This window comes from Vigna angularis, chromosome 6, assembly GCF_016808095.1.
Source record: "Vigna angularis cultivar LongXiaoDou No.4 chromosome 6, ASM1680809v1, whole genome shotgun sequence".
Lineage (NCBI taxonomy): Eukaryota > Viridiplantae > Streptophyta > Magnoliopsida > Fabales > Fabaceae > Vigna > Vigna angularis.
Genome location: NC_068975.1, coordinates 25,094,872 through 25,120,348, shown reverse-complemented (window position 1 = coordinate 25,120,348; position 25,477 = coordinate 25,094,872). Strand labels below are relative to the sequence as shown.

The 25,477-nt window shown below is 34.7% G+C and overlaps 3 protein-coding genes across 4 annotated transcripts; all 3 read right to left on the bottom strand.

Moving 5' to 3' along the window:
- LOC108342011 (expansin-A13) lies at positions 1-1,471 on the bottom strand. 2 transcript variants are annotated; one of them, XM_052879200.1, is made up of 3 exons: positions 796-1,471; positions 676-732; positions 1-441 (listed from the first exon to the last, which is right to left on the bottom strand). In XM_052879200.1, exons 1-3 carry the CDS (start codon positions 1,254-1,256, stop codon positions 126-128), a joined length of 834 nt encoding a protein of 277 aa, XP_052735160.1. In that variant the 5' UTR covers positions 1,257-1,471; the 3' UTR covers positions 1-125. The 2 variants fall into 2 exon arrangements, with proteins under 2 accessions (XP_052735160.1, XP_017435201.1); XM_017579712.2 differs by having other exon boundaries at positions 676-1,464.
- A 5,801-nt stretch (positions 1,472-7,272) lies between these two features.
- Positions 7,273-10,504, bottom strand: LOC108343538 (protein REVEILLE 2). The gene is made up of 6 exons (XM_017581883.2): positions 9,734-10,504; positions 9,040-9,174; positions 8,820-8,931; positions 8,642-8,703; positions 8,095-8,457; positions 7,273-7,997 (listed from the first exon to the last, which is right to left on the bottom strand). The coding sequence occupies exons 1-6, from the start codon at positions 9,743-9,745 to the stop codon at positions 7,635-7,637; spliced, it is 1,047 nt and encodes a 348-aa protein (XP_017437372.1). The 5' UTR covers positions 9,746-10,504; the 3' UTR covers positions 7,273-7,634.
- Positions 10,505-18,756: 8,252 nt separating this feature from the next.
- On the bottom strand, positions 18,757-22,768 carry LOC108341848 (ankyrin repeat domain-containing protein EMB506, chloroplastic). The gene is made up of 8 exons (XM_017579502.2): positions 22,593-22,768; positions 21,157-21,548; positions 20,402-20,481; positions 20,223-20,321; positions 20,049-20,147; positions 19,868-19,966; positions 19,667-19,765; positions 18,757-19,371 (listed from the first exon to the last, which is right to left on the bottom strand). The coding sequence occupies exons 2-8, from the start codon at positions 21,536-21,538 to the stop codon at positions 19,267-19,269; spliced, it is 963 nt and encodes a 320-aa protein (XP_017434991.1). The 5' UTR covers positions 21,539-21,548; positions 22,593-22,768; the 3' UTR covers positions 18,757-19,266.
- Between the last annotated feature and the right edge of the window lie 2,709 nt (positions 22,769-25,477).

Sequence of the window (25,477 nt, the reverse complement as noted above, 5' to 3'; positions counted from 1 at the left end):
TAGGACAAGTATGAATTATAGGGCTTAGATATATTATCACTTTGATCTATTTGAGAAATATTACACAGGTGAATGAGAATTCCAATGGTGAGGGAGAAGAAAAGGAAGGAGAATGGTCCTTCCTCTTATCTGTTCAGGCGAAATTGTTTTCCTTCAAAAGATTGTCCAAAAGTCCAATCCTTGGGAGCAACATTGTAAGATGTAACAGTGATTCCATCGCTACCAGTGACCTCAAAAGAGAGAGGTTGATTCTGCAGTAAAGCATTAACATGCCAGTTCTGACCCCAGTTCCTACCCATTGAAAGCCAACCAGTTTTTGAACCCTTAACCTTCACACCCACAATGTTTCCCATCCCACCCACATTACTAATCAGTGCCGAAATGAAGATTCCAGAACCACTCAATGTGAACCGCATTCCTCCTTCTCTTCTGCACTCTATCCTGCTCCAAACACAAATTCAAATCTCACTTTTCAATTCCATGGCGTCTTCTTCTATACTCACATTTCAAATGTACTCAATTTTCTCAAACACTTTCTTTCTGCTGGTTAAACTTACATATTCAAAAATATTCTTTTCAAGATAGTAACCAATTTTTAACTATTATTATTAATAAATTTTATCACATTGCTATAATGAGAAAAGAGAGAAAATGATAGAGTGGGTGAAGGAGTACCTGCGATACTGCACTGGCATGTTGCCGGTGCCAGTTTTCCAGATTGCGATTTTCTCGAAAACTTCGGTGGGGAGAACGAAATGCTGCTTCGGAGGGTTACAGTGTCCGCTGAGGCTCTCGGCGTCGGATCCGTAGTTCGGTGCGCAGAAATTGGTGGCGGTGACGGCAACCGACGCGCCGGAGATGCACCAGCGGCGGTCGAAGTCGGCGTCCTCCTCGCGGCAGCGGAGCTCGAAGCAGGCGCCGCAGATCTGGCCGCGGTTGAAGAGGGCTTCGCTGAGTGCAGCGGTGGCCATGCCGTTGGGAAGGTCACCGTAGCCGCACGCGCCGCCAAGAGCATCGGTGGCGGCGTAGTGCGTGGCATGGGCGAAGAGCCACTCTGCCGGTGGAGAGGAGTCGGGGTCAGGGGTAGATTGGGAAAATGGCGAGGCGGGAGGTGAAGGAGAGTATAAAGTGGTGACTGTTGAAGAATTGAAGAATGCGAATAGAAGAAACAAGAGAACGGTTAGTTTTGACATTGATTTGCGTTTGGTTGTTGTTGCTGCTGTTGATACAAGCGATAGCAAAGTGATGCAAATCATATCTTCTTTTTCGCTTTTTCATAACCTTTCTATCTCTTTACTTGTTTGTCTTTTTCGTGCCTTTTACTGCATTCATTTCTGAATAACTGTTCCACGTGCTGGCTATTACTCACTCAATCTGCACAATAAAAGTTTCATAATTTCTGCACATTAATTATTCATCGTCAACCAAATGATCTTAGAGGACTTTGTATTGAATAGAATTTAGAATACACATGCCATTGATTGCAATGCAGAGAAGATGCTTTTGTTTTTGTCAAGTGGGGTCCTGTTTCCCAACATGAACGTGGAATCTCAGATGGAAATTTGTTTTGGTCCTTTCTTAATTCTTTATCCATGAAGAAATCTAAATTTCCGGGTTTATCTATTTTAACCTATATTATATAGCTTCTAAACAAGGCTCTCATTCATTTGTGTGGGTATGTATATAAAGGGAGATTGAAATGGAAGAAAACGCGTGCACATGCCCCATTTACACTGGATGATCCAGCTCAAGTAAATTTCATTCTTATGAATCTACAAGTTCTTCTTGGACACAAGTAACAATCCAAATTGGAGCGTTCATAAATCTAGGTATCATTATAGAAATATGTTAATTTTATAAAACTCTTGCCAAAGTTGTAAAAATATTATAAAAATAATGAGATGATAAAATTCCAATAAAATAAAATCTTATAATATGATTTTTGCATTGAATTATTTAGATAAAATTAATATAGATTTAGCACAAGATATTATATATGTTAGAAATATTATATTATTAGATATATTATATATTTTTTTATTTTCACTTAATTTGTTATTATTATTTTTGTATTTTAAGTTTATCTTATATCTTTTAATTGTAAATGTAGTATTTTATTTCTATATTCAATATCAGAAAGATTAATCTAATGCATAGTTTTTATTATATTGAATATGATATTTATAATTTAAGGTTCTTTTGAAATATTTTCATCTCTCTTGTCCACTTCAATAGTTGTCGTCATTATTAAAGTCGTTGTCGTCGTTTCACCGTAACCGTCGTTGGAGCATTAGTTTCGACTGGTGACCCCACGGTTATACTCGTCTTGGTCAGGCAACCACAACTTCGTCGAGATTGTCGCCAATAAAGTTCATACGTGTTCTCACGTGCCGACCACAGTTTGCTATCGTCGTTTTTTCCTGTCATGCATGGCGGTAGTGCGTCATCATCTCCGGCGCTGACAACCTTCGTTGGACTCGTCGCGACCTCTTTTATCTGCATTTGGCCTTGCTGCATTGATGGGTTGTCTTTCGGTTTTAGGTTTTTTCTCTCTCTTGCTTATTCATGGCTTCCTCCCTTTCTTACATTTCTTCTGTTACCTGTATTTGATTCATTCATATGTATTAATTATGTCAATGTGCATTTATCTATTGATAAGTTAAATGATACTAGTTATGTGATTTGGGTATCAAACGTTAAATTTTGACTTAACGTGACGACTATTAATTCCGTTATGGTTACCCGTTGATTGAAAATTGATACTTAATTATGCGTTGTTTTAAAGGGTACCATTCACTCTTCTTTAAAATAAATGTTTCGTCCCTACAAAACATGTTTTAATATCTAGGAACACGTCAAATTATTATACACCAATGATACTCAACGTATTTATGATGTTTGTCATGATCTTTTCAAAGTTGTTGCTTCATGGCATCAAGACTCTATGACAGATTATATGGGTAAAATTCATGCTTTTTTTCATGAATTTAATGAGTTATTGTCTCCTGTCTCTACTAATGCCCAATAAATAGAGCAACGGTCAAAGTTCTTCATGATATTGACATTACACGACCTTGCAGATAAATATTTCCATATCCATGATCAGATTTTGGGTTCACCTATTATACTCACTTTAACTTCTATTTGTTCCATTCTTTTACATGTACCTAGCAAACACATCAATGATACACCTATTTTTGTTGATGATTCCTCTGTGTTGGCATCTCAACGCGATAAAATCACTCTCCCAAGTCGGGAAAAGGATGTCACAAGTGTGACCATTGTTACAAGCTAGGCCACAAGATTGACAGGTGTTATGCATTACATGGTCATCCTCCGAGATCTGTTGTTGTTGTTCAAACTGCTTCTCCCTCACAATCACCTATTAGAGATCTTCCTTCATCCGATATTATCGACAACTCTGTTATTTTTAGTAAATTTTTCAAATGATATAAGGATAAACAACCTTATAGTATCACATTTGTACCATACATAGGTACATCTTTTGTTGGTTTGACTCCATCTTCTTCTCTTGGTCCTTGAGTTCTTGACTCAAGAACCACATATCACATTACTATTAATAAATCTTTGTTTTCTTCTTTATCTTCTTTGGATCTTTTACCTTCTGTTAAAATGGCTAATGGATATAGAATATTAGCTCATGGTATTGGGACTGTTAACCTTTTTCCCTTTTTATCATTGATAATGTTCTTTATGTTCTTAGGTCTCCTTTTAACTTATTATCCATTACTCATCTAACTTGTTCTCTTGATTTTGTTATTTCTTTTAACAAAGATTTTGTTTGTTTACAGGACCGAAATTCGAGAGGGGTGATTGGCACTAAATGTGAGTCTCATGGTCTTTATCATCTTCGCCCTTCTACACATGTTAGCGCAATTATGGAGATTCATCTCTTCTTCATGCAAAGTTAGGTCATATCTCTCGTGCCAAATTGCAATAGTCTGTTCCTAACTTATCCAAGTTGTTCAATTTGGTTTGTAAGTCGTGTCAAATAGAATAACATATTCGTATTCCTTTCCTCATAGTGTCTCACAACATGTTTCGTCTCCTTTAATATTTTTGGGGTAATATTATTCTTACTGCGTGCTATCTCGTTAGTCATATGCCCTCTTCGGGTTCAGATAATAAAATATCTCATTCTATTTTATTTTCTCGTGAACCCCTTCATTCCTTACCTTTAAAAGTTTTCGGGCTACATGTTTTGTTCATAATTTTAGTTCTGATCTTGATAAGTTATCTCCTCAATCACACAAATGTGTTCTTTTAGGTTTTACTAGATCAAAAATAGGATACAAGTGTTTTTCTTATTCTTTTAACTGCTATTTTGTTTCTGTAGATGTCACATTCAATGGGTCTTCCTTTTATTTTAACTATCATTTTTCTTCTGATATGTCTTCCTCTAATAATATCAATATTTTTATTATGTGTGCTCCTTTAATTATGCCTAGTCCACCACTTGTTTCTCAACAACCACAAAGTGACTCAATTCAAGTGCCAATTTGTTTGTCTCATTCAACTCTGACAATTGAGTTTGTCCTTCTATGCCCTCCTAAAAGGTATACACTCTATCTATAATCTCTTTCCACATTATATTTCTTTAAGTTTTCATAAATTGTCTTCACCTTTTTATATATGTCATCTATTTCTTTTGTGACCATCCTAAAATCTATCAATGATGCCTTAGCCCATCTTGTTTGGAGTCAGGACAAGATAGATGAACTAAGCATTTTTTAGAATAGTGGAACTTGGGAGCTTGTCCTATTACCATTTGAAAAATCTGTTGTTGGTAACAGGTAGGTTTTTTCTATCAAAGTTGGTTGTGATGGAACTATTAATCGCCTTAAAGTCCGTCTTGTGAGCAAAGGTTACACACAAAATTCTGAGTTGGATTATGGTGATACTTTTCTCTAGTAACAAAGATGACATGTCTTAGTTTATTTAGAACCATGAGATTTTTCAACAATAGTCTCTATCAACTGGATGTAAAAAATGTGTTCCTCAACGGAGATTTGCAAGAAGAGATTTATATGGAACAACCTCTAGGATTTGTTGCTCAAGAGAATTATCTTAGGTTATTATGTCTCTTTGCAAATCGTTATATGGCCTAAAACAATCTCGTAGGACCTAGGTTGAAAATTTTAGTAACATTGTTCAACAATTTGGTATGACTCAGTGTGATATAGATCATTCAACATTTTATCGTCACTCAAGTGTTGGATGTGTCTACTTAATAGTACATATTAATGACATCGTTCTTACTAGAAACTTGATAGTATATGTTGATGACATCGTTCTTACCAACAATGAAAATCATGACATCTCTTAGATGAGACAACTTTGCAACCATTTTCAAACCAAGTATTTTGACAAACTTAGATATTTCTTGAGTATTGAGGTGGCACAATCCAACAATCGTATTGTTATATCTTAAAGGAAATATGCATTGGATATTTTGAAGAAAACTAGATTGATGAATTCAAAATTTGTTGATATACCCATAGATCCCAATACTAAACTTCTACCAAAATAATAGAATCCTATTTTAGACCTCGAACAATATAGAAGACTAGGTGAAAAATTGAATTATCTTACAATTACTCGTCTTGACATATCTTTTGCAGTTTGTGTAGTAAACTAATTTCTTAATTTCCCCTATAAAGATCATTATAATGCAGTTATTCGTTTATTAAAGTACATTAAAGGATTTCCTGAAAAAAAAAGTTATTATATGGTTCCAATAGACATACAATAGTGATTTGTTATTCGGATGTTGATTGGACGGGATCTCCTTATGATAAAAGTCTACATTTGGATATTATGTCTCCATTGGTGGTAACTTGATCTCTTGAAAAAGTGAGAAACAAAATGTTATGACAAGATTTAATGCAGAAATATAATATAGAACTATGACTTTAGTCACTTGTTTAGCTTCAGCAATTGTTTAAAAAGTTACAATTTAAAGATGTTATTCAAATGATAATTATATGTGACAATCATATTACTCTTCATATTAGTTTTAATATTGTCTTTTCTAAAAAGATTAAACATATTGAAATTGATTGTCATTTTATTTTAGAGAAGATTGTATCTAGAGACATCAAAACTAAATTCATTAATTTAAGTGATCAATTAACATATATTTTCACTATTTTACAAGAATCGAGAATTAATTATATTTGTAACAAGTTTGCTATATACAATATGTATATGCCAACAATATTAAATATATTATTTTATTTAATATCTTAAATAAATATTTTATCATAATTTTTTATCTTTAATTAATATATTTTATCTATTATAAATATAAGATAATATAATATTATATATATATATATATATTTAATATAAAAAAATTAACTTCATATATTTCTTCTATTATAAATATAATATCTGATATATATATATATATATATATATATATATATATATATATATATATATATATATATATATATATATATATATATATATATATATATATATAACTCAAAAGATTAATCTCATATTTTTATTTTATTATAAATATATTTTATATGTATATTTAAGACAAGATAGATTAGTTTTGATTAAAACTCTCGGATAATATTTATATTTGTATAGAAATCTTAATTCCATCTTTTCTATTTAATCTGTCTTCAATTTTGAAAATGGATAAGAAATAAGCTTTTTTTTTCGTTAAGTGGAGATAAACAAAGTTAATGAGTGTTGATGTGGTACATAGACATGGGTCTAATTGGGTCCCATTTCTTCGAAAACCTTTGGCTCTTTTTCTTTCCTTTCTCGAACGAATATTTTCTGTACTCGCTTACAGCTCAGGGTTAGGGCTTGGGATTTTTTTTTGGGGTTGGAGGTGCTTATAGGTTGCGACCATGGAAGGCTCACACATGGACTTTTGGTTTGGCTGGCAGATATGAGGAGGTAGCATTGCTTATTGAAGGAAATTCGTAGAATTGCTCATATTAGTCTCACAATTGCGTTGAGGTGTAGATTAAACCCTAATTCCATGTAATAAAATTGTTCGCGTCATTATGTATATTGTGCTTCACATCAACATCTATTGACGACGCTTATGTCCATATTGAGACGACTTAAAACGAAAAAACCGAATTGAGATTCTATGAGAAATTTCCGAGGTTTTAACCATTAATTTTCTATATAATTTCAAATATATTTTCCGTGCCCCTACAACTCATTTGGTCACCCAACATATCCTAGTCCCGACAACATTGCTCTGAAATTCTCAAAATATGACTGTTTGAAAATTTTCCATCTTTCTAAGCTTTAGAATATATGAACAAGTAGGTTCACAAGCACGGCACAAGTATGTAACTTACACTCTGCGTGCTCATACGGAGCATAAAAAGTTGGAAAATAAAAACACTAGATATAATTCACAGTTGAAACTTGAAACTAAAAAAGAAAAATACAAAACGACAGGTTTACGGATTTGAACTGCCGAAGAATGTGCGATGCAACATTAATGTCAAAATTTCCAGCTACCCCCTTTTCCACCTGTGTCATGCCAACTCACATTCAACAGCTTAAACAAGCATTACAGCTCATCATCTCAAAGGGAACACCTTTTGAAGGAAAAACCATCTCGGGTAAAGCTACAACGAAAGGTGGATGCATTGCTCTTCTCTATTATCATTTGTCACAGATGAAGACTGGTTTTCTCTCCCTGCCATGCACCTTCTATATGGCACAAACCCTTTTCCATCACATGTTTCAGGACCCTCTCTCATCTTTAGTAGGGATATGGCTGATGTTTCACTGGGTGTGATGTGCCCAATAAGTTCCAATCTTCCATCCCCCTTGCATATGTTTAGAGGTATTGGTTTGCATGCTTCAGTTCTTGGAGAAGAGGGTTTGCATGTATCTGTTACAAAAAGTGTAATCCCAAAGAGTTTCAAAGTCTGCCCGGAAGATTCTTCTTTGATGAAAACACTTTCCTTTGTAGGAAGCTTTAATTTCTAGACATTGAGATCAAGCAATAATATAAGGTCATATATCATTTTGTCAATACTCTGTGGTGATGATATTGTAATCAATAAAGATTAGGAAGTATACCATAAGAGATTTCTCATCATGAGAAGAATCAGCATTTATCCCAGCTTCTTCGGATGTTGTATGGATGTCGCTGATGGATGACACGGGGGACAAACTTTCATTTGGTGTGTCTGAATCTGAGGAGCTAAGGATGTCTGAACCAGCTCCTGATAATACTGATTTCGGAGATTGGTTTTCTTGATCAAAATCTGATGACTTCAGAGAACCAGACTTCATAAGTTGTTCTGGGATTGAAGTTTCTTTATTAGGAGTCTCAACTAGTTTACGAGGGTAAGGATGCATTGGCTTTCGTTTTGGTCTTGGAGGAGGAATTTCAATTGATTCCGCTCTATTTGTAACATTCCCAGTAGGGTCGCGAAGAACCTGCCATCAAAAGTAAAGACAAAGTAATTAGAGGGAATTCAAAGATAACACATGAACCCTTAAATCCCAAAGAAGGTAGCGTTTTGAATATCCTAGAGTCATCAAAATCTTAACTTGCCTGATGTATGGTTTATGGTAAGTAGAAAACATGACTCAGAATGATTATTAGAATAGAGCAGTAAACCTTGGAAAAAAACTTCTGAGCATGACTTCGAATCTGCACAGCAGTCTTTGTGCCAACATGTTCTGTTGTCAAAATAAAGTATCTCAAAACTCAGACCAAACACAATCACACTTCTTCATTACTCATACATCACGCACAAATTCTTGCCCAAGATATTCAGGCTTTTAATTAATAATACCTTCAATACGCCGCCAAGCCCGACCATGCAGCTTTAAAGCTTCAAGGAACTTCTTATGTTCTTCATCTGTCCACCTCTCTCTCTGTTTTGTGATAGTATATGGTTTCCTTACCTGTTGAAGAAGAAAGAAAACTGATTAAAACAAAGAAGACCTTAACAGAAGGAATAGAGAAGAATTATAACATGCAAAGTGTTAATAATTAAAGAATTCAGGTAAAACCTTCAGAGCGTAGTCACTCCCACAGGAAAACTGGTCATTAAGTTGAATATGTGGAGCGGAATGCACTCCAGAACTCAAAGATACACCACTTCCTACTGAAGGATCATCCTGTGATCTGTTAAATCCATTCTGATCCTACATTCAATTCAAAGAGAAAAGAAATATAAGGAATTATAATCGTCAAAAGAACCCCAAATTTTTCACATATATAGTCGCCAACCAGGCCAAAATTATTTGTCAACTAAGGAATCAGAAATGTTTCAAGCGAATCTTTCACTCCACAAGAAGACAAGTAGCGACAACACCTAAGAAATATTTGAAGGAAAAAGAAAACAATGAAACAACTCTTTGATAAAGACATGAACAAGTGTCATTCACAATAGGTTAAGCAGGTCTCCTTTTAATAACTGTTTCCCCAAGGGAAGCATTCAAATCCTCTTTAGGTGTGTAAATTCAACCGTTCATGAGAAATCTTTGCATGTTTGGCATTTGAAATGGGCAAACCAAAACGCAATTAAGGTTCTCTCTTTTCCACCCTTTTTAACAAATACTCCTAACATATCCCACCCAAAAAGATTACAATCAACATTGAAATTGACCACAATCTCAGCCACCCCTTACAAATATGAGTTTAGTATCAAAAAAATTCATATCAAAGGAAAACATAGCTGACTGAAACTTATGTATTACATACTCGAATCGCCATAGCTTCAGAAACCAAATCACTGATCTAGATCTTCTGCTCCTCTTCGCAGTTGCAAACTTCCACGACTTCACCGTTGGATATTGCTTCCCTCACTCACAATCAGATCACAACCTAGGTGTACTAAAACTTATCTTTCTGGATACAAATCCCAAATAAGAAAAGTACAACTCAAACAACTCTCCCTTCGAAAGCTAGAAACAGAACCAAACAAATTGTGTACAACAATGGACCCACCTTGATCCAAAAGTCAATTTATCATACAAACACTGCCTTGATTCTTCACTTCACCAACCACTAATTCACATCTCAGAATCACAAAACAAAATAGAACCCTCTGCATATCTACAAATCCTGTGTTCAAGCACTACCAAACGATGATCGCAGAAAACAAATTAACCCCTCCTCAATCAACAACTGCATGGATGGAAATCCATCCATCGCACACCTTTCCCCTAAGAAATTTCCAATCTTTTCATAATAGAAAGGGGCTCATAACTCATAAGCCACACCACTAACTCAGCAGAAGCAAAAAAGAAAAAAGGAATGGAAAATCAACAAAATTACACAAAAACCCAGAAAGGAAAATGGTTAATTGTGTGAGGAAAAGAGTTATTGATGGGTTTGAATTAACAGAGAAAGAAAGATAAGAGGTTGCAGATAGATAGATAGATAGATATATGGAGAAGTTGGAAAGGAGTGAAAGCTCAGACTCCGAAAGTGCTTCTTGTGATTGTTGTTGTGATTGACAAAAAGAAAAGGAGCAACAAGGGAGTGACACGTAAGATTTGAACTTCTATTTTCTCGTAGGAAATTTTGAAACTTTATTTTTTCCCTTATTCCTCCGACACCGAAATCTCGAGAATTCGAAGGAATCTTGTGGCTCTCGTCGAAAGTTTTCGAGGACACGTGGCGTACGGCCATGGACCCCGTTTTCGCTCTCTAGAAAAATTGGTGTTTTAAATTCGGTGGGCGAAGAAAAAGTGCTATGGATAATTTCGGACACGTCACACTCGCGGGTGAAAGTGAAGCACCACGCTACTCGCGGGTTAGGCAGTGCCACGCGTCCACTCACTCAGTGCACAATTAAAGCGTGGCCCATGTTTTTTTTCAGAGATCGAAACAGATAAATGCCATTATTTATTAGCTTCTGTTCTAATATGCTCTCTGTCTACTTAAAAATAATATATGTGAATTAAAAACTGTAATTAATATTTTTCATATTGGTCTGCAGATTTTTAACTATTTTCTTTATTTATAATTGTAAACAATTTGTAAAGGGTATTTGAAAATAAGGATAAAATCAAAGAAAAAAATTAATTATAAAAATCATTTTTATATCTTAAAAAAATACATTTTAAATTAACGATCAAAGTTTTATAAAAAGTTGTTTTTTTTTTCTTTGTTGACTCTCCTGATGGTCTATCTCATTAAGTTCTGGTTACCTTTTTTAGGAAAAAATGCTTTATTTTTACTGAATATAATTGAAGCTCAAAATAGAAGTTTTCCTTTTCATTTATGCTTTATTAACTTATTATAATTTTGGAAAACTTTATAGTTCGGACGATTTATTTATGACATTAAAAAACTAAAAAAGAACTTTGAAATGTACCAATGTAAATGAACTCTTTATTTTCCATACTTTACTAGTAATAGAGATTAATTGTGAAGTCAACAAAAGTAAGTATTTTTTCTACCATATTTAAAGAATGACGTGGATGCTCTGATACAATAATTTCATTTTTATGATTGTGACAGGGATAATAAATTTACAATGAATGATTAAAATTAAAATGGCGGCATTTATTATTATTATTGTTGCTATTGTTTTAAAAGAATTGGATATTTCTGAAGTTAAAATATCTATCTATTTATTAGAGGCTATAACAAAATGAAAGAGTGTGAATGCGACTTTTTGCTCTGCGCTTTTTGCCACGTCATGCCACTCGCCGACTCACGCACCAGATGCTGCCACGTGTACGAACAGGAAAAGGATAGCACTCCACTACCTTTCACAGCCACAACTTCTTTCTTCCTTTTCTTTTATTCGAAATATTTCTGACCACATATTTTTATTTTGGGGTTTTAAATTTTTTTAATTGGACTTTTATTGAAGTGAAGGTTGCAATCAATACGAGGGTGTTACTCCCTCCACCACCACATTTTCTCTCTCCACCTCTCCAATTTTATTACATATTTTTTAAATTACAAAACTAACCTTTTACAATTACAAAAATAACCTTTTTACTTTTTAATCCTAATTATTTATTTTAATCCTAAAATTTATCTTTCTACCCCTTCTCACCCACCTCCCAACCCTCTCAGATTCTCATCCAAACTCCATATCCAAACTCCATGACATCCGTTTCTCATCTTCCATCTTTCCTCCATATCCATTATTCAAAAATAATATATCAAAAAATATAAATTATATTATTTAAATATCTTCAAAATTAATATAAAAAAAACTGTAAAATATAAACCGTATAATCTTTAAACGGATGTGAGCATCCGTCAACGGATGTCAACATCCGTTTAAGGGAAACGGAACGGATGTTGACATCCGTTGACGGATGCTCACATCCGTTTAAAGATTATGCGGTTTATATTTTAGGGTTTTATTACGCACCTTCACACCTCTGAACCTCTCACGCCTCTGAACCAGCACCTTGAAACACCACCACACTCACGGCTAAATTGCTTTCCCCACTTTCAATCTTACTAAACAGAAAGTCCACCATACTCTCACGTCACAATTCTGTAAAAGAGAAGAAGAAGTGGAACATGATAAACAACCCAAGGGTAGTGGAACCTAAGAGACAACCTATGAAAAATAATAAAGAGAAAGAGAGAAGAATAATAAAGAGAATGAATGTCCATATGAGATTTTAAATAATATTATCCATAAAATTTTAATAAGGGTAAAATAGAAATGAAAAAATAAAGAAAAGGATAAAAAGGGAATGGGGTGGTGGAGGAAGCAAGATGTGGTGGTGGAGGGAGTAACACCCTCAATATGAATAAGAGGCCCAACATTCTGTTCCAACCTAAATGTTTGGTGCTTTTATCAATTAAACTTTTCAATAATCTTTTTTTTTATCCAATCATATATTTCAACTATGGTTTATTTTCTTCCATTTAGATTACTAAGATTGGGATAAGATTAAATATCTTTATACTGTATGGTCGGATGGTCATACCACAAAAAGATGTGTAAATGATCTCGTTTACTTTAACTAAATTCGGATAAGATGAAGACGAAGGTTATCCGACTATGCATAAGTGGAGGTTGAATGGACAATCACAGTAACAAAGTACTTTTTAAAGAGACACTAAGAATCAAGGTTAAGATAAGTATCAATTAGTGTAATGGATTGAGATTGAACCGTGATTAGGACTTCACTAATTTTAAGTCCACCTCAAAAACTATAAAAAGAGGTTAAAGTTAAGAGGTATGTGATCGCATTTATTGTGAATTTAAGACTTTGCTTTGACCCCATTCAGATTAATTACTGACTTAAGTATCGAAGTATCTTTGACAGGTACCCGATCGATTTAGAGAGCTGACGAAGGAAGATTTGGACTTAGAGCGAAGATAAGGACTCATACGTCTAAAAAGTAAAAGGTTTAATCATTCACGAAGTCCCTATTTTCGCGTGGAATCTCAATTTAGTCCCTTTGTTTCTCGGAATGTCAATTGGGTCCCAAATTTATGAAAATTGGAACAATTGGATCCTTTCCGTTAAATTGTCTCCAACGGCGTTAGTGTGTGTTTGACGTGGCACGCTGTAGTCAGTTTCTTAACTGACGTGGCTGACTGAAGCAGGGACAGTGAAGCACGTGGATAATAACAATTTTTTTAGTAAAAATAAAATGAATGTTTTAAACCAAAATGGGGATTCAGATTTTCAATTGATCGAATTAGGGATTGGGATTCTTCTGAGTGCTTCTAGGGTTCGTCCAAAGTTCATTCCATTTCACAAATTGGGGTATCAATTTGGGTATTTAGGGTTTAATCGAAGTTGACCTTGAGAGAAGATGCATCCCTGTTCGTCTTCGTCATGCAGCGGGTGGCGGAAGCAAGACAGTAATGTGGTCTGTGGTGGTGCTCGAGGAGGATGTAGCAATGGTGGTCCGTTGTGTTATTGTGGGATGAAATGTGTTGTCAGAACTGCAAGAACAGTTAAGAATAGAGGCAAGCAATTTTGGGGTTGCCCTAAGTTCAAGGTAAGTTTTTTTGTTGGGTTTTTCGTTGTTCTTATTTTGAGTTCGAGGGTGCTCTGATTGGTGTTTTGTTGTCACAGAATGGTGGTGAAGATGGTGGTTGCAATTATTTCACATGGTGTGCAGATCATGGGGTTGTTGAAACGGAAATGAGTGCAAAGTGTGAAGGCAAGTCTGAGTCTTTGTTGAATAGAGAAGCAATGGAAGGTGGATGGAAGATTATAAGTGATTTGGACTTGTCAGTGAAGAAATTGGGAAATAGGCTTAATGTCTTGTTAGGGATTGTCTCTGTTCTTGTTGTGGTGAACATTATTGTACTTACAATAGTGTTTTTTTTGTTGATAGGAATGATTTCATTGTACTTATGATGGAATGTACTTAGAATGCAATGAACCAAAGTTATTTTGACTATAAAAGTTTGTATTGTTTGTAACTTTTGGTAAGGAAGTAATTAAAAGTATTGATTGAAACTTTTGGCCAAAATACTCTTCGTATTGAACTGTCAACTAATAAGCACAATCATATGAAGTGGTTTCAAAGTGAACTGATAAGCACAGATTACATAAACTTCATAGAATTTTCATTAATCTCAAGCACTATATAAAAGTAGAATGTGTTGATCTTTCTGAGTCATGCCCATTTTGGATGATTCCTGGAGATTTATGGATAGTAATTGGCAGAATAGTTCATTAATCTCAAGCAAAACCACACTACAACTTTTATAACCATGTTAAAATAAGAAACATAACTATGTTAAAACTATTGTGAAGTAGTATATAAAACTGTAGTCATACTCTTAAAAAATAACCATAAAAACATCATCAAGTTCCATCAGTTATCAACTGTACTACCACAATAACAGTGATTGGATGTCAACAGCATAACGTTTTCCTACATCTACTACTTTTCTACATAATGTTTTGTAGCCTAAAAAGATTACAAAATTCCATTCCTACTATGTACTACGGTTGATTCCCAGAGTGATGTGCTATTTCAGATTGTTGAGTGGATGAAGTTGCTTGGGTTGCTGATGTACTGGGCACAGTTCCTGCTTGGGTTGCTGATGGGCAACGAGTTCTGTTATGGCCATGTTCTCTACATATGCCACATCTCTTCCGCAAGCCAGATTTGGTCATTCTTGATTCATCCTTCCTCATTTCCCATTGCTCTAGTCTTCGTTTTCTCTTTGGTTTTCCAGGCAATACTCTTTTGTGTGGTGGAGACACATCAGGATATGGAGTAATGTTCCACATGTTGAAATACCAATGTTCCATTTCCTTTGAACTTTTTCCCTTATATCCACACCCTTAACTGTAGGATTATCTCTAATAGTTTTCTGTATCTTCTTGCTCAACCACTTGGCATCAATTAATTTAAGGTTGAATTCCCTGTTGCAAGTATGGTTGTCCAGCATTGTTCTCAATTGCCATGTTTTCACTGCCTTCATATAGCCACAATATAACCTCCAAGGGCATTTACCTTTTGCACCCACATACTTGAACCTCATTCTTTGTTTATCATTCTTAACAAACTTAATATTTCTTCCATTATCCAATGCATAACTTTTTATAGCCTCCAAAATGTCTTCCTTTTCAGCAAAATATGTCCCAACTTCTCACTTAAAGTCAACCATACTTTTTGGCAAGACGAATGTTGCAAAAGTCCCATAACCTTCTACATCGGTATCGTCTTCATCACTTTCTACTCAAGTAATTAATTGTTCAGATTCCCACTCATCATCTGACAAACCTCTATCATTCCCACCCTCCACGTTAACATCAAACATGCTGTCAGAACTCACACTGGAACATGGTCCACTAGAGTCATTTGACATACTTTGGACTTCCACTTCCACATTTCCCTCGAAATCTGCATGTATATCATCATCTATATCACAACCAACATTGACATCAACAAGCCCCTCCAACCACTCATTATTTCCATCACCACTACCATTCTCAAAAGAGGAATTCCAGCTTCGGATTTCCACATAACCTTCAACTTCATTCTCTTCTTCACCTTGATGTTCACAATCACCAACAACTTCCTGAACTTGTTCAACTCCATCAACCTCTTCCTCCATAACAGCCTCAACTTCCACTTGTTCACCCATCTCTTCCAACACACCACAAACTTGTTCAACCCCATCAACCTCTTCCTCCATAACAGCCTCAACTTCCACTTGTTCACCCATCTCTTCCAACACACCACAAACTTCTTCAACTCCATCAACCTCTTCCTCCATAACAGCCTCAACTTCCACTTGTTCACCTATCTCTTCCAACACACCACAAACTTCTTCAACTCTAACAACCTCTTCCTCCATAACAGCCTCAACTAACACTTGTTCACCCATCTCTTGTTCTTCACCATCAACATTACCCATCTCTTCCAACACACCACCAACTTCTTCAACTCTAACAACATCTTCCTCCATAACAGCATCAACTTCCACTTCTTCACAATCAACATCACCCCTCTCTTCAACTTGTCCTTCATCATTACCAACATATTCCAGCATATGTATGACATCGGGTTCAGAAACAGGGTGTATAAAAAACACATGCACCTCACCATTCAGCCTAGCTAAATTAACCATATGCATGTCACCAGTGTCATCACATAGAGGCTCTAACTTATCATCCAACACTGAAGCCCCTCCTACAAAGTACCACATATCTTTAAGCCCATGGTATCCCAAAGATTTCACTACACTAACAACCACGAAATAACTCCAAACATCTGGGTCAAACATAAACCTAGATGTCTCCCCCCCTTCATACTTAAGCTTCCCATCATTAACTAATTTCCCTCCATGGTGAAAGACAACCTCAATATCCTCGTCCATGATGCAAAACACTATATATAAGTATTTATACACCTATAATGTAATCAATTGACGACAAAACATGTATTAAAACCATAAACAAAACGCACTCACACACACACACACACAGACAATTATCACTTTAAACATGGGGGGCATGGGGGGACCACAACATTGCAATAAAAAATGGAACACAATCCGACGACGGGGACCACAACATTGCAATAAAAAATAAAACACAATACAACGACGGGGACCACCACCCAACATCGCAATATAAAGGTTTGTAACAAAACCAAACTTTTACTGACCTGTCCACTCCAGATTGCAACTGAAGAAGGTCCCACAACTCCGATGACGACGACAACTGCACACTCTCTCAAGGTCAACTTCGATTAAACCCTAAATACCCAAATTGATACCCCAATTTGTGAAATGGAATGAACTTTGGACGAACCCTAGAAGCACTCAGAAGAATCCCAACCCCTAATTCGATCAATTGAAAATATGAATCCCTATTTTGGTTTAAAACATTCATTTTATTTTTACTAAAAAAATTGTTATTATCCACATGCTTCACTGTCCCTGCTTCAGTCAGCCGCGTCAGTTAAGAAACTGACTACAGCGTGCCACGTCAAACACACACTAACGCCGTTGGAGACAATTTAACGGAAAGGATTCAATTGTTCCAATTTTCATAAATTTGGGACCCAATTAACATTTCCAGAAACAAAGGGACTAAATTGAGATTCCACGCAAAAATAGGGACTTCGTGAATGATTAAACCAAAGTAAAAACATGAAAGTATATTTTGTGTAATTGTTCAACTCTACATATGAAACACTAACTAAAACAATTTGTATAAACTATATTATTGTCTTGTATATACACTAAGAGAATATTTTCTAATAATTATGATCATTAATGTGTTTTTTTAAACGAAATCATTATTTATCTACTTCAATTTTTAGCTCTTAAATAGTTGCAAAGTTTCCTTTTTTGATTCCATGAGTTTAGTCATATATAAGGTTAATGTTATGGTCTTAATCCCTCCAACTGATAACTAAAGAAATTGTAGATTCTTCTATGTTTCAATTTGGACCAATAATTGCCAAACATCCGAAGTCGTGTCAGAAGTTAAGGACTAATCAACCAAACATTGGACCTAAATTCTTGTTAAATGTTAATCAAACGTCTCAATCAGTGATAATCAATCATTAATATGTTCTACCTAATGACATTGGCAATTATCACTTATATGTCTGACTAATTTAATGAGGTCCTACTATATATCATAATAGGAGAAAAGTGAGATATAACAATAAATTTGGGCATATCAAACCTTTTCGACCAAACTAAAACTGAGTTTAGTATTGACACAAACATTAAACATTGAGACTTATTTCTACGCATGCTTCAGATAGATGGGCCTGTCAAATTCCAATAGATTGAATTTGGCGAAGTTTTGATTCTAGATGATGATGCTTTTTAGAATAACTGGTAAAGATAAGATGCAAATGAAAAATGGTTGATGGTATTGAAACCAAATTCGGGTATATGCCCAAATTCTTGAAGAACTCAATTTCTTTAAACACTTTAGTGCCCATGCTACTTGGAGTTAGGATAACTAGAAATGAAGGAAACAGTTCCCCATGACAATTTAGTAGAAATAATTCAAATTCAACAGTGAGAAGAATTTGGTATACTAAGAAAAAAAGACTTGTATATTCACATCAGTTAGTGAAAATTACCCATGTAGCACTTTCAATCATTCAATTCAAATTCGGTAAACTTTCCTATTCGATTCTAAGATATTTTCAATAATTCTCAATAATTAAATTATGTTTATCATACAACAACAAAGTTAGAGATAAGCACTGCCTGGCCTAGAAGAAAAGGAATGAACAAAACACCATCATGTATGTTTCCACGGATAAAATTTCTTCATTTACACAAAATGAGATTTAATCATAAATAAATAAACCAAAAAACTAATGCCAATGTCTATCATTCAAAGAAACTGAAAATGTAACACGTGCATACAACAGAAATTATGAACTACGTCTACTTGTTACAATTAATTACAAAATTTGAGCACCCAGGTTACTCATTATCAGTTGAAACAATTCATAGAATGATCACAGTGGTTTGAGCAGTTCATAAAAAATAACTCAGCAATTTGCCAAGCACTTTGTGTCTGCGGATCACTAATAATATTCTCAACTTATAGACTGAAAATGAGTGTGGGTTTGACAGGACAATGTTGTCAATTCTAACTTTGCCGCGAAAATATTCCAAGTAATCAATGACGTGGAAGATAATGAATTGTTCCACCAAAAGTTTCCTCATTTTGGAAAAGATCAGCTGCATATCTTCAGAGGCTGAATGCCGACGGGATGATTTACTCGCTAATTAGCAGCAGCTACCATTCAGCTGAAACTTCACTCTGGTTCTAGCCAATTGCATCCTAACGTCATAGACAGCTATCTGCTGGAACCGTCTTCAGTAATTTGGCAAGTTCATAAGACTTAAAATCTTTCCCATAGCATAAGCTTAGATCCAGAGCTGTTTTTCCGTCCTGAAAAAAACAAACAATCAAGTTCTAAGTAAGGGAAACAAATAAACCCTTGATGACTAGTTAGAAAGGAAGTTTCCAGCTTCATCGATTTCTATCTCTAACAATAAGGTTTTGAAATCAAACGGAGCGGTAGACACTTGACAACATTAGCTTCACTGGACTATAACAGTGTAATCCAAAAAGATTAGAAAAATAAGAAAGAATAAAGGGAATGATAACAAAACATGTTCAATCTGATCCATTTAATTCATTATAACTGCCTTATTCTGTTGTGGAATGTATGACAAAAAATTACCTTATTTTTCCTTGTCTTATCAGCACCATTGACTAACAAAATTTTTGCTATATCTCTATTTCTGCTCTGAATGGCAACGTGCAAGGGGGTCCAACCATCCTGACAGATTCTTAAAGTCGTAAATATAAACCATATACATAAAATAGAAAAACATAAAAAGAAAAGCTAATAAAAGCAAGCTTGTGTTAAAGAAATGCTCACGTTATCTTCAACATTGACATCAGCCTTGTACTTGATCAATAATTTCACAGTCATCTTGGCGCCAACTTGAACTGCATAATGAAGTGGAGTGGCTCCATCCTACCATAGGAATAGATGGTCAAAAACACTTCAGACTGCAGTTAACAGTTTATGACAGTTATGCAAAAGAATGCTTCCTCACCTTATCCTTAACATGCGGATTTGCTCGTCTCCGTAGAAGATGGCTAATCAAAGTATCTTTTTTACCTATAATTGCCTTATGAAGTGCAGTAAGGCCTTCCTGTTTGATCAAATAATGTTATTCAAGCCCAGGTTAACACTATGCATAAGTTGGAAAAATATAAACAACAAACACCTTATCAGGCAAATCAATGTCCATGCCGTTATCAAGAAGCTTATCCACGCAACTCATCTGCATTGATAGCACAAGAGTGTGCAGTGGGCTCCATTTTTCCTGAAAACATGAATACAAGGGCTTAAGTATAAATAAGAAAGTGAACACTGCGAGAGACAGATGCAGAGTCACAGACTTACAGTTGATATTTTTTCCAAGTTAGGAGTAACATTCTGTTGCAATATTGCTCTTTCTTCTGGTTCCAAAAGCTGTTCAACCTCTGCAATAATGAAAATATCTTCTTATAGTATCTGATTATAGTCCAGGATCAAAAAAGATATTCTACAATCTACTTGTGAAACTTCTTTAGCACATGTCAGGAAGTTGTTCAACCTTAAAATCATATTGAAAGTAAGAACCACAAGCACTAAAGAGGAAGAAAATGTAAAGCAGTAATTTAAAAATTGAATTGTTTATTAAACCGTTAAGGTTAGTAGTTCACAGCAGGAGTGGTTCAACTAGTTTAACTGACATTTGGCAGTTAACAGGATCTTATAGAAAAAGATATTTGAAAAATCAAGGGTTCATCAAGTTTTTAGTCCCTGAAGATTTTACATAAATCACTTTTAATTCCTAAATAATTATTTTTGGATTTGTTATCCCTACATTTTTCCTTTGTTGGCAATTTTAGTTCTGTTGTGAAGTAACATGGCGAACTAATGATCAAGCTGACATCAATGTATCTGACGTGACAATCCTGTGTAAATTTTTGTGGCAACCTGTTATTTTATTCTCCTATCAACTATTCTGAAGTTATCAGCTAGTCTGAAAATATGAGATTAAAAACACAGTTTAGCACAAAAATTATGGTTGTCAGTCTAGAACTATACTGGTCTAGTTTTCAAAACCATGTTATGGCTCCAAAAGAAACAAAGCAATGAGAAAAAAAATTAACCTTTCTTAATAAGTTCGTCATAGTTGTCCCTTGAAGTTACATTAACATCAGCAACAACTGAAGCCCTCATTCCGTCACTTTCAAATAGGAAGTGGTCTTCAACTTCCTCACTATCAGACTCACTGTCACTGCCAGTATCTGGTTCTTCCCAAGTTCCTACTTCTTGTTCGGTTTGAAAATAAGATATATCTTGGCCTGATTTAATCACACCAAGACTCCTAAGTTTATAATCATCCCAAGCAAAAGAGACACACAGTTTTCTATTATTTGGATTTCTGTACATTTTATAAAACACAGCGCCTAATTTGGAGTCCGTAGCAGATTCGGCATTGATTGTAGACCATGGAATAGTCAAAACAGATACTCTAGCCCAAGAACCCATTTCCGCCTCCCTGAAATGGAGATAAAAGAAGCAGCAATAAAAACAAAGCAAAGAATTTACATATAGTGGTCGCTGAAAACATCATCACGATGAGCACACGTTAACACAAGCAACCATACCCTGGAAGAACACCATGATGGGAAAGTGCAAAAGAAAAACATTTGCAGCGAAGAAATTGCACAATTTACCAATAAAGTTTATTTAGTTTTTGCATATATGCAACCAGAGAAAATTGGGAGTCCAATTACATGTAAGGTTAAAAACCTACAATCTCACTAACACGTGTCGACACATCTGTCCACAATCAACAATGTGCAAACACAGTATTACAGGATTCTAGTTTCACATCCAAAACTAGCACTAATACGTCAAACAAATATTAATTCTTTTCCTTCTAAACTTCAAATCATATGAATTTCAGTTCACCTTAGATATGAGTTTTCAAAATTCAACAAGACCTAATAAATTAATATATCACAACATTTATCACCCACGCCAAAGGAGTGAAATTATATATGTTTATTTATCACTAAAGGTCAGTTCAATACGGTTTAGAAACATAAGTTTCAAAACATTTTTAAATTAGTCTAGTCATTTCTATTTAGAAATTAGTGAACCCAAAATAACAGAATGCAATATACATCAAGGAAATGTCATAACTGAACAGCAACATCATAGGTAAGACGAGTAGCGTGGGTAGTTCACAGAGAATGTGGAGCATTCCTTAAATGGTTGAAGTTCTGACATTCCCTCTTTGCACAGTCTCTAAACTGCCAAGAGACGACTAACTAGAAAAAAAGAAAAGAGCCAAACCCTAAATTCGCAAAATTATCTTCTATTTCTCAGTACAAACCAATCGGGTCCTGAACTCGTTCCCCAACTCGATATTTAAACAAGGACAACAAAGTCATGCACCAATCCAATTGAAATACTAAAAGCCAAATCATACGAACTAATCACTCCGTCAAAATCAAGAACCAAACTCGTGCACGCGGTTCAATCAACATCTTATCAATTTAAATATTAACAGAACAAGAACATGTTGCATTCGAACCTTGTGTAGTAGACTATAAATGTTTCGTAGCAGAAACACCAATTTTCAGATTATGGAGCAACAGAATCACATCACAAATCCGACAAACTCCATATCAAGGTTCCAAGAACATGGTGAATTCGAGGAGACTGTCGACTGTGTCTGGTTTTCTTATCGCAATGGATTTGATTGAGAAAAATTCCAGGCTTGCTCACCGGATAACGCTTTCGATATTTATTTCTAGGCTATTGCTTCCTGTACCTTCTAAATTGCTTCCTGCACCCCTATAAGATTTGTATTGCCAATTTTGCCCTATGGAGCTGCTGAAGTCTGGAAGTGTAAGTTACATGACTATTTCAAGGGCGGGAAAAACAAAAGAAGAGGCTAAATAAGCTATTTGAAAACTTATTTCATATGTATCTTCAAAGATTTCATCATGCACATCCAATTTTTAAAAGGGTTATATTTTTTTATCAGATTTTAAAATTCGATAAATAATTTTTTCTTCATCAAATTTCAAAATCAGATGAAAGATTTTTTATAAAGATTTTCATCGAATTTCAAAATCCGATAAAGAAAATGAAAAATCCTTCATTGATTTCAAAATTCAATAAAGAAAAAATCTTTCATCGAATTTCAAAATTTAATGAAGCACAAAATGTGGGGTGTAAGGTTTTTTAAATTGAAGAAGACAATTTTAGAATTTTAAAAATTTTTGGAAGTGTAAGATGAAATGATTGAAGGCGCACGGTGAAACAGCCGTCATATTTTTAACATGTATATAGGAATTTTTTGGTTTTCATATTTTTTTCTAATTTTACCTTGACTTCAAAAAAAAATTGTATTTCATATATTTTGTTCAATTTAGCTTTTTTTTTTTGTATATATATTCTATAATGTTTAAAAAATTTCAATTTGATATTTTTTTAAAACGAAGGTTAAATCATTAATAGGAAGTAACATTGTTTCACATTTGTTAATTTGTAATTTTTTAAACTTTCAAATTTTTCTAATTTTTTTTTATTTGAAAAAATTGTCATCGCGCCAAGTTATAATTGTATTACGTTACCGTATCAATGTCATGTATATTATGTATTAAATTAGTGTGATATCCCAGTAATATAATATTTAACTATAAAAGAATTATCACATAAAAATTAACTTTATATACAACGTATAAGTATAAAAAAGGTTTAATACCCAATTTTGTTCTCAGTTTGGTTGGCAAATCTCAATTTAATTTCTCGTTACAAAAGTGTTTGAAATGGGTCCTTACTTGTAAATTTGTGAGTCAAATTAGTCCCTTCCGTTAAATATAACCAAACGGAGTTAATGGGATGATGATGTGGCAGTAGTTAGTGGTTACGTGTGAAAATATAATTGTGTTTGTGCTTACGTGTTGGATAATTAGAGAAGAAAGAGTTTTGGTGTATAGGCCCAAAGCTCCTTCAGATTAGAAACTAGGGTTTCTTCCTTTTTCTCTCTTGGGACAAAGTTTAGAGTCTCTTCTTCACTCCCAACCGTGGCAGCCCTGCCTTCCATCAGCCCAACACCGTCGTGCATCCCACTGGCCGGCCAAAACTGTCGCCAGCGACACCGATCACCGCCAGCGACACCGATCACCGCCAGAGTCACCGCTGACCACTGCGCCAACCTCTCCTCTCCTGCCTCTCTTCGCGTGCGAGAGAAGTACCCTCGCCTCTCCGCGCTGCACCCTTATTGTCGTGCCTCCCACATTCTCCGCTGTCAGAGTCCTTGTAAGATCCTTGAAAATATTTGTAAGTTAAATGCTAGAAAAAAAAATGATGAATAGTAAATTGTGAATAGTACATTATGAATAGTAAATTGTGAATAGTAAAAAGTGAATAGTAAAAAAAATAATATTTGGAAAGGATAAGTGTTCCACGTAGCTTTGAGATCAGAATTAATCAAATTGCAAATAAAAAATTATTTTTGTAATAGTAAAATGAATAAAAAAATGAATAGTAAAAAATGAATAGTAAATTTTTTTGCTATAAATAGCCAAGGGGGGAAGGTTGAAAATTTACACCAAAGAACTTAGAAAATTTTTGAGAGAAGAGAGTTGGAAGAATTTCTAATTTCAAAGGGGATATTCTGGAAGTTTTCAGAGAGCGAGGAGATTAAGTATGTAATAGAGGTAAGGGAAGCCACTCTTATACTTTGCTTGTCTCTAATCCTAAATCTTGAATATGTAGTATTTTGTTGTTGTATGGTCTTGAATTTTGAATGAGAACATTTATTTGTTTCTTCTGTATTTTTGGAAGGACGAGAAGTTGTCTAACCGGCTCTGCCAGATTCAACTTCTTGTTTCCCCAAAGCTTTGGTTGTTTCTTATATCTTTATATTGTATTTTTGGAAGGACGAGAAGTTGTCTAACCGGCTCTGCCAGATTCAACTTCTTGTTTCCCCAAATCTTTTGTTGTTTTTTTTTATATCTTTATATTGTATTTTTGGAAGGACGAAAAGTTGTCTAACCGGCTCTGCCAGATTCAACTTCTTGTTTCCTCATACCTGTTATTTCTTATTTATATTGTATTTTTGGAAGGATGTGAAGTTGTATAACCGGCTCTGCCAGATTCAACTTCTTGTTTTCCCAGAAATTTTATTGTTTTATCTATTCTTTTTATTGCATCTTTCTGGAAGGATGAGAAGTTGTCTAGCCGGCTCTGCCAGATTCAACTTCTTGTTTCCCCTGAATTTTTATATTAATATTATTTTGATGGTAAGGACAACTAATTATTTTTGTATGAATTTATAAATATACGAATGTTGAACTGGTGTTCTCTTGCGAAACTGTTTTATGACTTTTATTATATTGGGTGTTATAACTGAAACTGTTAAATTGTACATGTTGTGATGTGATGAATTTATTGAATGAGTTTGTT